The sequence below is a fragment of the Theropithecus gelada genome, chromosome 3 (assembly GCF_003255815.1).
Source record: "Theropithecus gelada isolate Dixy chromosome 3, Tgel_1.0, whole genome shotgun sequence".
Classification (NCBI taxonomy): domain Eukaryota; kingdom Metazoa; phylum Chordata; class Mammalia; order Primates; family Cercopithecidae; genus Theropithecus; species Theropithecus gelada.
In genome coordinates, this window is record NC_037670.1 from 132,344,503 (window position 1) to 132,358,723 (window position 14,221).

General features: G+C 41.8%; 1 protein-coding gene across 2 annotated transcripts in view; it reads right to left on the minus strand.

Moving 5' to 3' along the window:
• Nucleotides 1-14,221, minus strand: part of LAMB1 (laminin subunit beta 1) — an 86,003-nt gene that overhangs the window by 51,915 nt on the left and 19,867 nt on the right. For both annotated transcript variants that reach the window (XM_025378669.1, XM_025378668.1), the window contains 5 exons: nt 11,209-11,411; nt 8,445-8,565; nt 6,075-6,263; nt 5,624-5,803; nt 5,376-5,488 (listed from right to left, as the gene is read on the minus strand). In XM_025378669.1, coding sequence (XP_025234454.1) covers nt 5,376-5,488; nt 5,624-5,803; nt 6,075-6,263; nt 8,445-8,565; nt 11,209-11,411 — 806 coding nt within the window. The remainder of the gene's footprint in view (nt 1-5,375; nt 5,489-5,623; nt 5,804-6,074; nt 6,264-8,444; nt 8,566-11,208; nt 11,412-14,221) is intronic.

Sequence of the window (14,221 nt, forward strand, 5' to 3'; positions counted from 1 at the left end):
CTGACCCCTGAGTAGCCTAACTGGGAGACACCTCCCAGTAGGGGCTGACTGATACCTCATACAGCCGGGTGCCCCTCTGAGACAAAGCTTCCAGAGAAATCTTCAGGCAGCAACATTTGCTATTCTGCAGCCTCCGCTGGTGATACCCAGGCAAACAGGGTCTGGAGTGGACCTCCAGCAAACTCCAGCAGACCTGCAGCTGAGGGTCCTGACTGTTAAAAGGAAAACTAATGAACAGAAAGGACATCCACACCAAAACCTCATCTGTAGGTCACCATCATCAAAGACGAAAGGTAGATAAAAAAATGGGGAGAAACCAGAGCAGAAAAGCTGAAAATTCTAAAAATCAGAGTGCCTCTTCTTCTCTAAAGGAACACAGCTCCTCGCCAGCAACGGAACAAAGCTGGACAGAGAATGACTTTGACGAGCTGACAGAAGTAGGCCTCAGAAGGTCGGTAATAACAAACTTCTCCGAGCTAAAGGAGGATGTTTGAACCCATCGCAAAGAAGCTAAAAACCTTGAGAAAAGATTAGATGAATGGTTAACTAGAATAAACAGCGCAGAGAAGACCTTAAATGACGTGATGGAGCTGAAAACCATGCACGAGAACTACGTGACACATGCACAAGCTTCAGCAGCTGATTCGATCAAGTGGAAGAAAGGATATCAGTGACTGAAGATCAAATGAATGAAATGAAGCGATCAAATGAGGAAAAAGAGTAAAAAGAAATGAACAAAGCCTCCAAGAAATATGGGACTATGTGAAAAGACCAAATCTACATTTGATTGGTGTACCTGAAAGTGATGGGGAGAATGGAACCAAGTTGGAAAACACTCTTCAGGATATTATCCAGGAGAACTTCCCCAACCTAGTAAGGCAGGCCAACATTCAAATTCAGGAAATACAGACAACACCACAGAGATACTCCTCGAGAAAAGCAACTCCAAGACACATAATTGTCAGAATCACCAAAGTTGAAATGAAGGAAAAAACATTCAGGGCAGCCAGAGAGAAAGGTCGGGTTACCCACAAAGGGAAGCCCATCAGACTAACAGCAGATCTCTCGGCAGAACTCTACAAGCCAGAAGAGAGTGGGGGCCAATGTTCAACATTCTTAAAGAAAAGAATTTTCAACCCAGAATTTCATATCCAGCGAAACTAAGCTTCATAGGTGAAGGAGAAATAAAATCCTTTATAGACAAGCAAATGCTGAGGGATTATGTCACCACTAGGCCTGCCTTACAAGAGCTCCTGAAGGAGGCACTAAACATGGAAAGGAACAACCGGTACCAGCCACTAAGAAAACATGACAAATTGTAAAGGCCATTGATGCTAGGAACAAACTGCATCAACTAACGAGCAAAATAACCAGCTAACCTCATAATGACAGGATCAAATTCACACATAGCAATATTAACCTTAAATGTAAATGGGCTAAATGCTCCAGTTAAAAGACACAGACTGGCAAATTGGATAAAGTCAGGACCCATCAGTGTGCTGTATTCAGGAGACCCATCTCATGTGCAGAGATACACCTAGGTTCAAAATAAAGGGACGGAAGAAGATCTACCAAGCAAATGGAAAACAAAAAAAAAGCAGGGGTTGCAATCCTAGTCTCTGATAAAACAGACTTTAAACTAACAAAGATCAAAAGAGACAAAGAAGGCCATTACATAATGGTAAAAGGATCATTTCACCAAGAAAAGCTAACTATGCTAAATATATATGCACCCAATACAGGAGCACCCAGATTCATAAAGCAAGTCCTTAGAGACCTACAAAGAGACTTAGACTCCCACCAAATAATAATGGGAGATTTTAACACCCCACTGTCAACATTAGACAGATCAACGAGACAGAAAGTTAACAACGATATCCAGGAATTGAACTCAGCTCTGCCTCAAGCAGCCCTAATAGACATCTACAGAACTCTCCACCCCAAATCAACAGAATATACATTCTTCTCAGCACCACATCGCACTTATACCAAAATTGAACACATAGTTGGAAGTACAGTACTCCTCAGCAAATGTAAAAGAACAGAAATTATAACAAACTGTCTCTCAGACCACAGTGCAATCAAACTAGAACTCGGGACTAAGAAACTCAATCAAAACCGCTCAACTACATGGAAACTGAACAACCTGCTCCTGAATGACTACTGTGTAAATAACCAAATGAAGGCAGAAATAAAGATGTTCTTTGAAACCAATGAGAACAAAGACAGAACATACCAGAATCTCTGGGACACATGTAAAGCAGTGTGTAGAGGGAAACTTATAACACTAAATGCCCACAAGAGAAAGCAGGAAAGATCTAAAATCGACACCCAAACATCACAATTAAAAGAACTAGAGAAGCAAGAGCAAACACATTCAAAAGCTAGCAGAAGGCAAGAAACAACTAAGATCATCAGAGCAGAACTGAAGAAGATACAGACACCAAAAAACCCTTCAAAAAATCAATGAATCCAGGAGCTGGTTTTTTGAAAAGATCAACAAAATTGATAGACTGCTAGCAAGACTAATAAAGAAGAAAAGAGAAAAGAATGAAATAGATGCAATAAAAAATGATAAAGGGGATATCACCACTGACCCCACAGAAATACAAACTACCATCAGAGAATACTATAAACACCTCTACGCACATAAACTAGAAAATCTAGAAGAAAGATAAATTCCTGGACACATACACTCTCCCAAGACTAAACCAGGAAGGAGTTGAATCCCTGAATAGACCAATAGCAGGCTCTGAAATTGAGGCAATAATTAATAGCCTACCAACGAAAAAATCCAGGACCAGATGGATTCATAGCCGAATTCTACCAGAGGTACAAAGAGGAGCTGGTACCATTCCTTCTGAAACTATTCCAATCAATAGAAAAAGAGGGAATCCTCCCTAACTCATTTTATGAGGCCAGCATCATCCTGATACAAAAGCCTGACAGACACACAACAAAAAAAAGAGAATTTTAGACCAATATCCCTGATGAACATTGATGTGAGAATCCTCAATAAAATACTGGCAAACTGAATTCAACAGCATATCAAAAAGCAAATCAATAAACGTAATCCATCGTACAAACAGAACCAAAGACAAACACCACATGATTATCTCAATAGATGCAGAAAAGGCCTTTGACAAAATTCAACAGCCCCTCATGCTAAAAACTCTCAATAAACTAGATATTGATGGGATGTTTCTCAAAATAATAAGAGCGATTTATGACAAACCCACAGCCAATATCATACTGAACGGGCAAAAACTGAACGGGCATTCCCTTTGAAAACTGGCACAAGACAGGGGTGCCCTCTCTCACCACTCCTATTCAATGCAGTGTTGGAAGTTTTGGCCAGGGCAATCAGGCAGGAGAAAGAAATAAAAGGTATTCAATTAGGAAAAGAAGAAGTCAAATTGTCCCTGTTTGCAGATGACATGATTGTATATTTAGAAAACCCCATCGTCCCAACCCAAAATCTCCTTAAGCTGATAAGCAACTTCAGCAAAGTCTCCGTATACAAAAATCAATGTGCAAAAATTACAAACATTTCTATACACCAGTAACAGACAGAGGCCAAATCGTGAGTGAACTCCCATTCACTATTGCTTCAAAGAGAATAAAATACCTAGGAATCCAACTTACAAAGGATGTGAAGGATCTCTTCAAGGAGAACTACAAACCACTGCTCAACAACATAAGAGGACACAAACAAATGGAAAAACATTCCATGCCCAAGGTAATTTATAGATTCAATGCCATCCCCATCAAGCCACCAATGACTTTCTTCACAGAATTGGAAAAAACTACTTTAAAGTTCATATGGAACCAAAAAAGAGCCCACATTGCCAAGACAATCCTAAGCCAAAAGAACAAAGCTGGCGGCATCATGCTGCCTGACTTCAAACTATACTACAAGGCTACAGTAACCAAAACAGCATAGTACTGGTACCAAACCGAAATATAGACCAATGGAACAGAACAGAACCCTCAGAAATACCACACATCTACAAGCATCTGATCTTTGACAAACCTGACAAAAACAAGAAATGGAGAACGGATTCCCTATTTAATAAATGGTGCTGGGAAAACTGGCTAGCCATATGTAGAAAGCTGAAACTGGATCCCTTCCTTACACCTTATATAATAATTAATTCAAGATGGATTAAAGACTTAAATGTAAGACCTAAATCCATAAAAACCCTGGAAGAAAACCTAGGCAATACCACTGAGGACATAGGCATGGGCAAGGACTTCATGACTAAAACACCAAAAGCAATGGCAACAAAAGCCAAAATTGACAAATGGGATCTAATTAAACTAAAGAGATTCTGCACAACGAAAGAAACTACCATCAGAGTGAGCAGGCAAACTACAGAATGGGAGAAAATTTTTGCAATCTACTCATCTGACAAAGGGCTAATATCCAGAATCTACAAAAAACAAACAAATTTACAAGAAAAAAAAAAAAAAACAACCCCATCAAAAAGTGGGCAAAGGACACGAACACTTCTCAAAAGAAGACATTTATGCAGCCAACAGACACATGAAAAAATGCTCATCATCACTCGCCGTCAGAGAAATGCAAATCAAAACCTCAATGAGATACCATCTCACACCAGTTAGAATGGTGATCATTAAAAAGTCAGGAAACAACAGGTGCTGGAGAGGATGTGGAGAAATAGCACTTTTACACTGTTGGTGGGAGTGTAAATTAGTTCAACCATTGTGGAAGACAATGTGGTGATTCCTCAAGGATCTAGAACTAGAAATACCATTTGACCCAGCCATCCCATTACTGGGTATATACCCAAAGGATTATAAATCATGCTGCTATAAAGACACATGCACACGTATGTTTATTGTAGCACTATTCACAATAGCAAAGACTTGGAGCCAAACCAAATGTCCATCAATGACAGACTGGATTAAGAAAATGTGGCACATATACACCATGTAATTCTATGCAGCCATAAAAAAGGATGAGTTCATGTCCTTTGTAGGGACATGGATGAAGCTGGAAACCATCATTCTGAGCAAACTATCCCAAGGACAGAAAACCAAACACTGCACGTTCTCACTCCTAGGTGGGAATTGAACAATGAGAACACTTGGACACAGGGTGGGGAACATCATACACTGGGGTCTGTCGTGGGGTGGGGGGAGTGGGAGGGATAGCATTAGGAGAAATACCTAATGTAAATGACGAGTTAATGGGTGCAGCACACCAACATGGCACATGTATGCCTATGTAACAAACCTGCATGTTGTGTACATGTACCCTAGAAGTTAAAGTATATTAAAAATAAAAATAAAAATAAAAAAACATGTCATTCTCACAAACTAGCCATCCCATGTAATGAGGATTTACTTACCAGGCACTGGTCACAATGCTGTCCTGTCACCAGACGCTTGCAGTAGCAGTGACCTGTCTCGGAATCACAAGGATTCCCTCCAGGAATCGTTCCCAGAGGATTGCAAGCACAAGCTGTATTAAAACAAAATGAAGTGGAGAAACACAGACCACATGAGTTTCAAATAATAATCTGGCTTTAGAATTACAAAGTAAAATGGGAATCCCAAAGACAAGAAAACTCCCAAACTTTTTAGCAAAGAGACTTACATTTACAACCAAATGGATCTTCACCACTTAAATCATAGAAGCCTTCTTTGCAAACATCACAATGTTCTCCTTCCACATGTAATTTACACCGACACTGGCCAGCAATGAGACCAGTAGAAAAATCAGTATAGCTGTCACAAATTCCCTCATTTTGAGAGCCAGCTGGGTCACATGTACATCCTGAGAAGAATGCAAAGCACCAGGTTAAAATCAGAAGGAAACTCAATGTATCTTTGTATAAATACATATATTCCCTTCAAACCTCTAAACCTCACAAAAGTCGACTAAAAGCAGCACAACTACCAAGTGAATTCCATTCCCAGCATCTTCGACTGCAACTACAATAACAATGTTGGTTTTGCTGCTCATACTATGAGCTCCGAGACTACAGACTATTCAATTTGGAAGGCAATCTGAAGTAGGTCCCACATAGTGACATTTCCCAACATACGTTCACAGAAATTAGGATCTCGGATGTCCCTCTCTGGGTGCTGGTAATAAAACGGCTTGCATTGCTCACAGTTGCGCCCCATGGTATTGTGCTGACAGTCATCACACACGCCTCCGCTGACGTTCCCCGTGGCCAGGTAAACAGCCATGTCAAAGTGACATGAGCTGGAATGTTCATTGCAGTTACATTCTGTGTGACAAGAGCAACATCAAGAAAAGCCTTTTAAATCTATGGACCAATGGAGGATGGGGGTGGCAGGAAGGAACATCATTTAGGAAACCAGGGACTAAGTTCAGACAAAATGGCAGTCAACAGGCAGGACTCCTGGGGAAAAAGGACGCATCCACTGATGACACTGTTTAAACCCTAAAGTAGATGAGAAACCTCAAAAATGTGAGCTTTATGAAATAAACAGTTGTCTGACCTCTGTGGAAGAGAATGGGCTATGAAAAATGAAAACCTCTAAGGGAAAGTCCCTTTGGACGCGTATGACAGAGGATGGCTGCCGTCCCACTGAGGGCGCATTCTGGTCCACTCGGGGTGGGACTGGATGGAAGGACACTGCAGCAAGGGACTTTCCAGATGCTGTGCTGCTAGGAAAGCCTGTCCACGGGCTCCGTGCTTCGAGGACCGTGAGGCCTGAGGATGGAGTCCCTCCTCCGTATTCCCATATTCCCACCACCACCACACCAGGCCAGAACACAGTGAGAAGGAAGGTCTGTTTAACAGCCAGCTAGCTGGCCTCCCTGGGTGCAGCACTTCCCTCTGTGAGCCCATTCGGGAGTCATCTTGGCACCACCCAGCTTTAATCATCTTGCTTTCAGGTTTAACAATCCCATTCTTGTCTTTGCACAGGGAAGCTTGACTCAGCCTGGCCCTCCTGGGGCTCTGCACTCCAGCCTCCCACCTTGCCTGTCTCCCCCTGCAACACAACAGCCTGCAGAAGAGGGACTGTGTCTTATCTACTCACATCCTTGGTACCCAACAGAGTACTGTTCTCAATACACTGGTTGAACTAAACCTTGGAGTAATCCTTCCCAGCATGGACTCTGTGATGGTTTCAAGAATGTCCTTGCAACCTTGTGCTTCATGTTGTTGTTCTCACCCGAACTCCCTTCCACCTGCCTTCTTCTTTTTGCCTTTTCTTTCTTCTCCTTCCTCCCCTCCCCCTCCCCCCTCTTCCTTCCCCTCTTCCCTCCCTCCTCCCTCCCTCCCTCCCTTCCTTCTTTTCTTTCTTCCTTCTCCAAGTTAAGTATCCATCAAGGGCCATCTGGGTTTTACCTACAAAGCCTTGACCACTCCAGCTCTCACTGGTTGCTGAACTTCTCAAATAGTCCTCAGTGGGGGCAAAGGCAGAGCTGCTCTTCAAGGGGAGGACATGTATCAGAATCACTGTGTGTGGAGTGGGGAGGGGCAGTGGTGTTGCTGGCTACACCTCCACCCAGATAAAACCCCTGAGATGGATGGAGGGAGGTATGCCAGAGGTCGCAGCTGGGCTGGCACAGAAACAGGGTCGAAAACACTACTCCATATCTCTTAGACCTTCATCAGCTACCATGCCATATTTTTCTTTCATTTTCTCTCGTGGTCATCTTGTCTTAAAAACAGGTACAAATGAAGTCCTGGTGTGGTGGCTCACACTTGTAATCCCAGAATTTGGGAGGCCGAGGTGGGTGGATCATTTGAGGTCAGGAGTTCAAGACCGGCCTGACCAACATGATGAAACCCCTTCTCTACTAAAAATACAAAACAAATTAGCAGGGCATGGTGGCACGCGCCTGTAATCTCAGCTCCTCCAGGAGAATCGCTTGAACCCGGGAGGCAGAGGTTGCAGTGAGCCGACCGTGCCACTGCACTCCAGCCTAGGCAACAAAAACAAACAAACAAACGAAAAAAAACAAAAACAAAAAAACCAGGTACAATGTCAAGGACAGCACCTCAGTTTTCTACTGTAGCTGCCAAACCACTCAGGTCAGTGTCAAACACGTAGGGGCTGCTTAGTAAATATTAATTATTTAACTGAATGCATATTGTTGGTTGTCTAGGAGTATCAGGGTGAAGCTGGAAAAAAGACAGTAACTTTTCTTCCCTCTGCATAACAGTATACTGTCACAGTACCTCTAATTAGGAAATGGATACTAGAGACTGAATAGATTTAAAATGTCCCATCACACCCGTAGTCCTAGCTACTTGGGAGGTTGAGGCAGGAAAATAGCATGAACCCGGAAGGGGGAGCTTGCAGTGAGCGGAGATAGTGCCACTGCACTCCAGCCAGGGCGACAGAGAGAGACTCCGTCTTAAAAAAAAAAAAAAAAAAGAAAAAAAAAAAGAAAAAAAGATTAAAAAAATGTTCCTTCATCAGAGACTTACTTTTACAGGCGTTGCTATTTCGGCCTTCAGCAGGTCTCCAAGGTAAATCATGGTAGAAATCCATGCAGAGTTCACAATTTAAGCCCTTAGTGTTATGCCTGCACATGCAGTGTCCATGAACCTTGAAAGTTATAAAAACAGGAGAGAGCAAAGGAAGAGATGTATGAATAGCCACATTTCTCCATAATCAATTGAAAGTTTAAAACCCTTTTTCGTACTAATCTCTAGCTCACCATAGAAAAGGGTTGTTTTTATTTTCTCCCTCCCTGCAGTGAGTTGTCTGTCTTGTTGATGGCTACATGCCCCATTTCTAGAATGTTCCTATTACATAGTGGATGCACAAGAAGTATTTTATTATCTATGAAAAGAACCCAGATGAACAAAATTAGTTACTTAAGATCAAAAAAAAGAAAAAAAGAAAAAAAATAGTTACTTAAGAGGTTTTTTAAAAAAAACCTATTGTCATAGAAATCTACAAAAGTTATAATGTAGAGCTAAATGCATACCTACTACCTGGAAACCAATTTATATTACTGCACGATTTACCAATAAGCCAAATAACCATTTATTTTAAAAGGTTTTTGTTAGCTAGCTTATTTTAGTTTCTTTTACTTCAGGCATAGCACTTAAATTTTTCTTTGAATGACAGTAAAATTTAAAAAAGTAATCATTTATCACACTTATATTTATTTTTTCCTTTTTCCTTTTTACATAAGGAGATATAAGATCTTGAAAAAGAAATATATTAATTTGCTTGATGAAGTGCCCATGATACACGATTTTGCCTGTGTCACTGTAAGGCATACTTACCACCCTTGAGGCATATAAATGATAAATTAATTATGGCTTTTTGGTTCACTAAATATGCATGTATATGGGCATCTCACCTTCACAAGAGTTTCTACAGAATGGAATTCAGGAACAGGACAGACAGGTCCCTCCTGGACCCACCTTGGTGGGAATGCAGTTAGCAGAAGACTAAAGTCCTGTTATTACCAGGTAGTTTTACATAAACTGAAAACCAGTTCCAAAGTACATACCATAAGACCCTATTGTGTCTGAATCAATAGCACATGTTGTGAGACCCATGACAGTAACAGGACATTAGCTACACAGCTGATTTGTTATGCTGTAAAGGGAGTATAATCTACCTAGCAGTCTCTGAAAGACCAATAAGATTAGAGAAATACCTCCCTCCCCTTCAGGCTCTGTCAAAAATTCAACTTTTGTTATGCAACAGAAGTTCTAACTGGAGTAAAGGGAAGGCAGAAGTTTTTAAAGGGCTGAATACACTCAATCCTGTACCTTCTCTGAAAAGGACTAACAATCTTTGAAAAGGCAACAGCAGGTAAGCATAGCCTTCATGAGGTGAGGCCACAGCTTAGTGAAAGGAACCCTGGGGCACAGTGAGGAGAGGCTTGAGCTCCCACTTGCTGCTCATTTACTTAGGGCTCTCTAGTAAATTACTTAATCCTCGGGCTCCTCTATCACCAATAGTTGGTCTAGGTGATCTCATAAATCCCATCTGGCTTTAAAATCCTCTAGGTCTATAAGAATTCTTCTAGATACTAGTAGAATACTTTAAACACATCTATCCATTTGGCAAATCACCCGAATCCCAAATTTCAAAATGTATGTAAGTTGCAAACGTGGCATAAAAGTGGGAAAAGAATGGAATTAAGAGGAAAAGAGAGAAAGAAATCAACTCCATTTGATCCCTAAAATGATATCCCATGGGTGTGGGTTAAAATTTTCCAGCTGTAGGCAGGGCACATTGGCTCACGTCTGTAATCCCAGCACTTTGGGAGGCCGAGGTGGGTGGATCACCTGAGGTCGGGAGTTTGAGACCAGCCTGACCAACATGGAGAAGCCCTGTCTCTACTAAAAATACAAAATTAACCAGGCATGGTGGCGCATGCCTGTAATCCCAGCTGCTTGGGACGCTGAGGCAGGAGAATTGCTTGAACCTGGGAGGCGGAGGTTGCGGGTGAGATCACACCATTGCACTCCAGCCTAGGCAACAAGAGCAAAACGCCATCTCAAAAAAAAAAAAAAAAAAATCCAGTTTTGGCCCAGCGCAGTGGCTGATGCCTATAATCCCAGAACTTTGGGAGGCTGAGGTGTGCGGATCACTTGAGGCCAGGAGTTTGAGATCAGCCTAGCCAACATGGTGAAACCACATCTCTACTAAAAACACAAAAATTAGCCAGGCGTGGTGGTGTGGGCCTGTAATTCCAGGTACTCGGGAGGCTGAGGCGCGAGAACTGCTTGAACCCAGGAGGTGGAGGTTGCAGTGAGCCAAAATTGCACCACTGCACTCCAGTCTGAGCGACAGAACAAGACTCTGTCTCAAAAAAAAAAAAAAAAAAAAAAAAAAAAATCCGTTTCTTTGGGTTGAGATCAATTTATGCCTTCTAGCATAATTGTGGTTTTTAATCTTCCTTAATGTAAAGGCAGACTCAATTGTTATTTAGACAACTTTTTAATCCTTGTTGACTAAAATATCTACTTTAGCAATAGCCTGAAGCAACAAATTCCAAAAATTCATCGTCTATGAAATGAGTAGTCTATACATTGTCCGTGTCCAAGAAACTCTTCAAAGAGAAAATCAACAATCAACAACCTGTATGGTGCAAAGGGCTAAATGTAACTCTGTAAAACTAAAACCCCCGGAAAATGTAAAAGGCTTAAGGTAAGACTAGCTTGACTTTGCATTTTAGAACCAGCCATACAAAGGAGAAAGGTGCACAGAGGGCTTACTTACCATTCCTTCCACTTCTTCATGGAATCCATCCACAGGGGCACATTCACTGGCATGACCATAGCAGAAGCAATTTCCTCGAACCACCATATCATAAACTGCATAATAATACTTTTCTCTGATTTCCATTCTGGAATCCAGAAGGTTATCTCCCAAAGTATGCAGTTTCACAAACTTGATTCTCAAGTTGGTAATTTTTAATAAATCTAAGAAGGTCATCAAGAAGATGAAAAGTACGATCAGACAAGCAAGAAGTTTTTTTGTTTTTTTGTTTTTTGCATCATTTCTTTTTAGAGAAAGGCATGATACACGAAAATAGCTTAAGTTCCCCATCTTGCATTATCTAGATGCAATAATGAACTCCAATAATGAAGCCTAACATAACATGACTGGAAAGAGGAAAGCTTGCTGCCCTCTCATCAGTTTCATAAGAATGTCGGCCGGGCATGGTGGCTCACACCTGTAATCACAGCACTTTGGGAGGCCAAGGCGGGTGGATCACTTGAGGTCAGGAGTTTGAGACCAGCCTGGCCAACGTGGCAAAACCCCATCTCTACGAAAATACAAAAATTAGGCCGGGCATGCGTGGCTCACACCTGTAATCCCAGCATTTTGGGAGGCCAAGGTGGGCGGATCACCTGAGGTCAGAAGTTCAAAACCAGCCTTGATCAACATGGTGAAACCCCGTCCCTACTAAAAATACAAAAATTAGCTGGGCATCATGGCATCTGCCTGAAATTCCAGCTACTAGGGAGACTGAGGCTTGAACCTGGGAGGCGGAGGTTGCAGTGAGCCGAGATCATGCCATTGCACTCCAGCCCGGGCAACAAGAGCAAAACTCTGTCTCCAAAAAAAAAAATTAGCCAGGTGTGGTGGCTAATTGTTATCTGTAATCCCAGTTACTCTGGAGGTTGAGGCAGGAGAATTGCCTGAACAACAAAAAAGAGTATCTATTTTGTGATGGGTCTGTTTGCAGAGCAACTGTTCAGGAAGAAGTGTGAAAGTGGATAAATTGTAAGAATGCAGCTGCATGACTGCTGGAACCTGCGGGCAGACAGTAATTTGAAGTAGCACAATGCCCTCCGCTTCCCACAGCAATTAGTGTCAGTTTCAACATCAGAAAATTCCATTCAAGTGGGAAAAGATTTATCAAAGCACTCCAATTCTCATTGTTATTATAAGATAGTTAGAAATATTTTTGTTTCTATTTTTGGAAGGGAAAATACTATTTGAAATTTCCCACCACTTAAATGACATTCAAGTTACCAAAATAGTGTTACTGCTATAGAATAACTATAACCCAAGGAGAGAATATTTCAAGTTTTTAAGCAACATTTCGGTCCACAACTTTTTTTGTCCCAGTTTCACAAAGCATTTCCACATTTTTCAATATTATATAGTGACATAAGCATAAAGAAGCTTAGTATTAGGATGTGGGGCAAATTATTTTTTCTCAAATACAAGTTACTTGTAAATCAATTTTATCTTTCCGTCTTCTTCCTAGGTCTGCAGACTTATGCTTATTATAAACGCTGGGCTACCAACTACATTCTATAGTAACTAGACAAACCAAGAGCCGTTCAACCTTCTCCACAGGGTTTTCATGAGTTACTAAGTTCTTCATGCTGAACTGGATCCCCAGAGTTTGATTCATCTGTCTGCACTCTCAAGTTCTGTAGCCTGAAATGGCTCTTTACTGTCAGTTATGTCTATGCATTCTTATAATTTACAACATAAGACAACATGGTAGTGGCCCAGTGCATCAGATACTTTCAAAGCCCAAATACAATTTCAAATGCTTTTAATATATGCATAGCTTACAATGAAGCTACAGAAATGGCTGCGGGTAGAAAGGGAAAGTCCATGTGTTAAACTTAGGTTCTTTGTAAACTCAAAAACCAAACAGAGAAACCGTGGTACTCCCCAAATGAATGGCAGTTATGAACGCCAACACTTCCTCCTGCACAAATCCTCCTGCACAAAATGAGCACAAGCACCTATTGACAAGAGGCCAAACAATAAACTTGAAGAGCAGCTGGAGTATTTAGAAACCCTTGAACTGACCTCTGCGGAAACCTCAGTAGAGCAAATACGCTCCCCCCACTCTCTCCTGCCATATTTAACAAGCAAGCCTCATCTTGACTGCTATTCTAAGAGGCAAATCACTTTTGAAGTGAGTCTCAGAGGTCTCAACAATACACAACTAAAGAGATTTTGCTCCTTTGATTACAAATTAAATCAAAAGCATGATCAGCTAACATGCATGCTTCCATAACATAGAAAAAGATTCTCCGATGCCATTTAACAACAAAAGACAAAAGAATCAAAATAATAAAGACAACACATCCCCCAAGTCCCATAAATTTCACCTTACAAGGGGGCAGATGGTTGAGTCTTTTTAGGGACTTAGGGGGTATCTGTCCCAGAGCCCATGTAGACATTTTTCACAACTGCATTTTGAGACATGGAGGAAAGCCCTCATGGCTCACTCAGAAATTGGTGCAGAGCTGGACACATCTATTAAATATTTGTTTTACAACAGAATGAATGAGTAAATTACAGACCAGAGACAGCCTGGGTCACATGTAACATTAATTTCAATGGGGAAGCAGTATTTTTCTGGCAATATTCCCTGGACTTCTTCCACTCTACTCTTCCATGCTTCAAGTTTGGAAGTTCCTTGGGGCCTTGGTTAAAAATAGGGCCTTGGGCCGGGCGCGGTGGCTCAAGCCTGTAATCCCAGCACTTTGGGAGGCCGAGACGGACGGATCACAAGGTCAGGAGATCGAGACCATCCTGGCTAACACGGTGAAACCCCGTCTCTACTAAAAAATGCAAAAAAAAACTAGCCGGGCGGGTTGGCGGGCGCCTGTAGTCCCAGCTACTCGGGAGGCTGAGGTAGGAGAATGGCGTAAACCTGGGAGGTGGAGCTTGCAGTGAGCTGAGATCCGGCCACCGCACCCCAGCCTGGGCGACAGAGCAAGACTCCGTCTCAAAAAAAAAAAAAAAAAAAAAA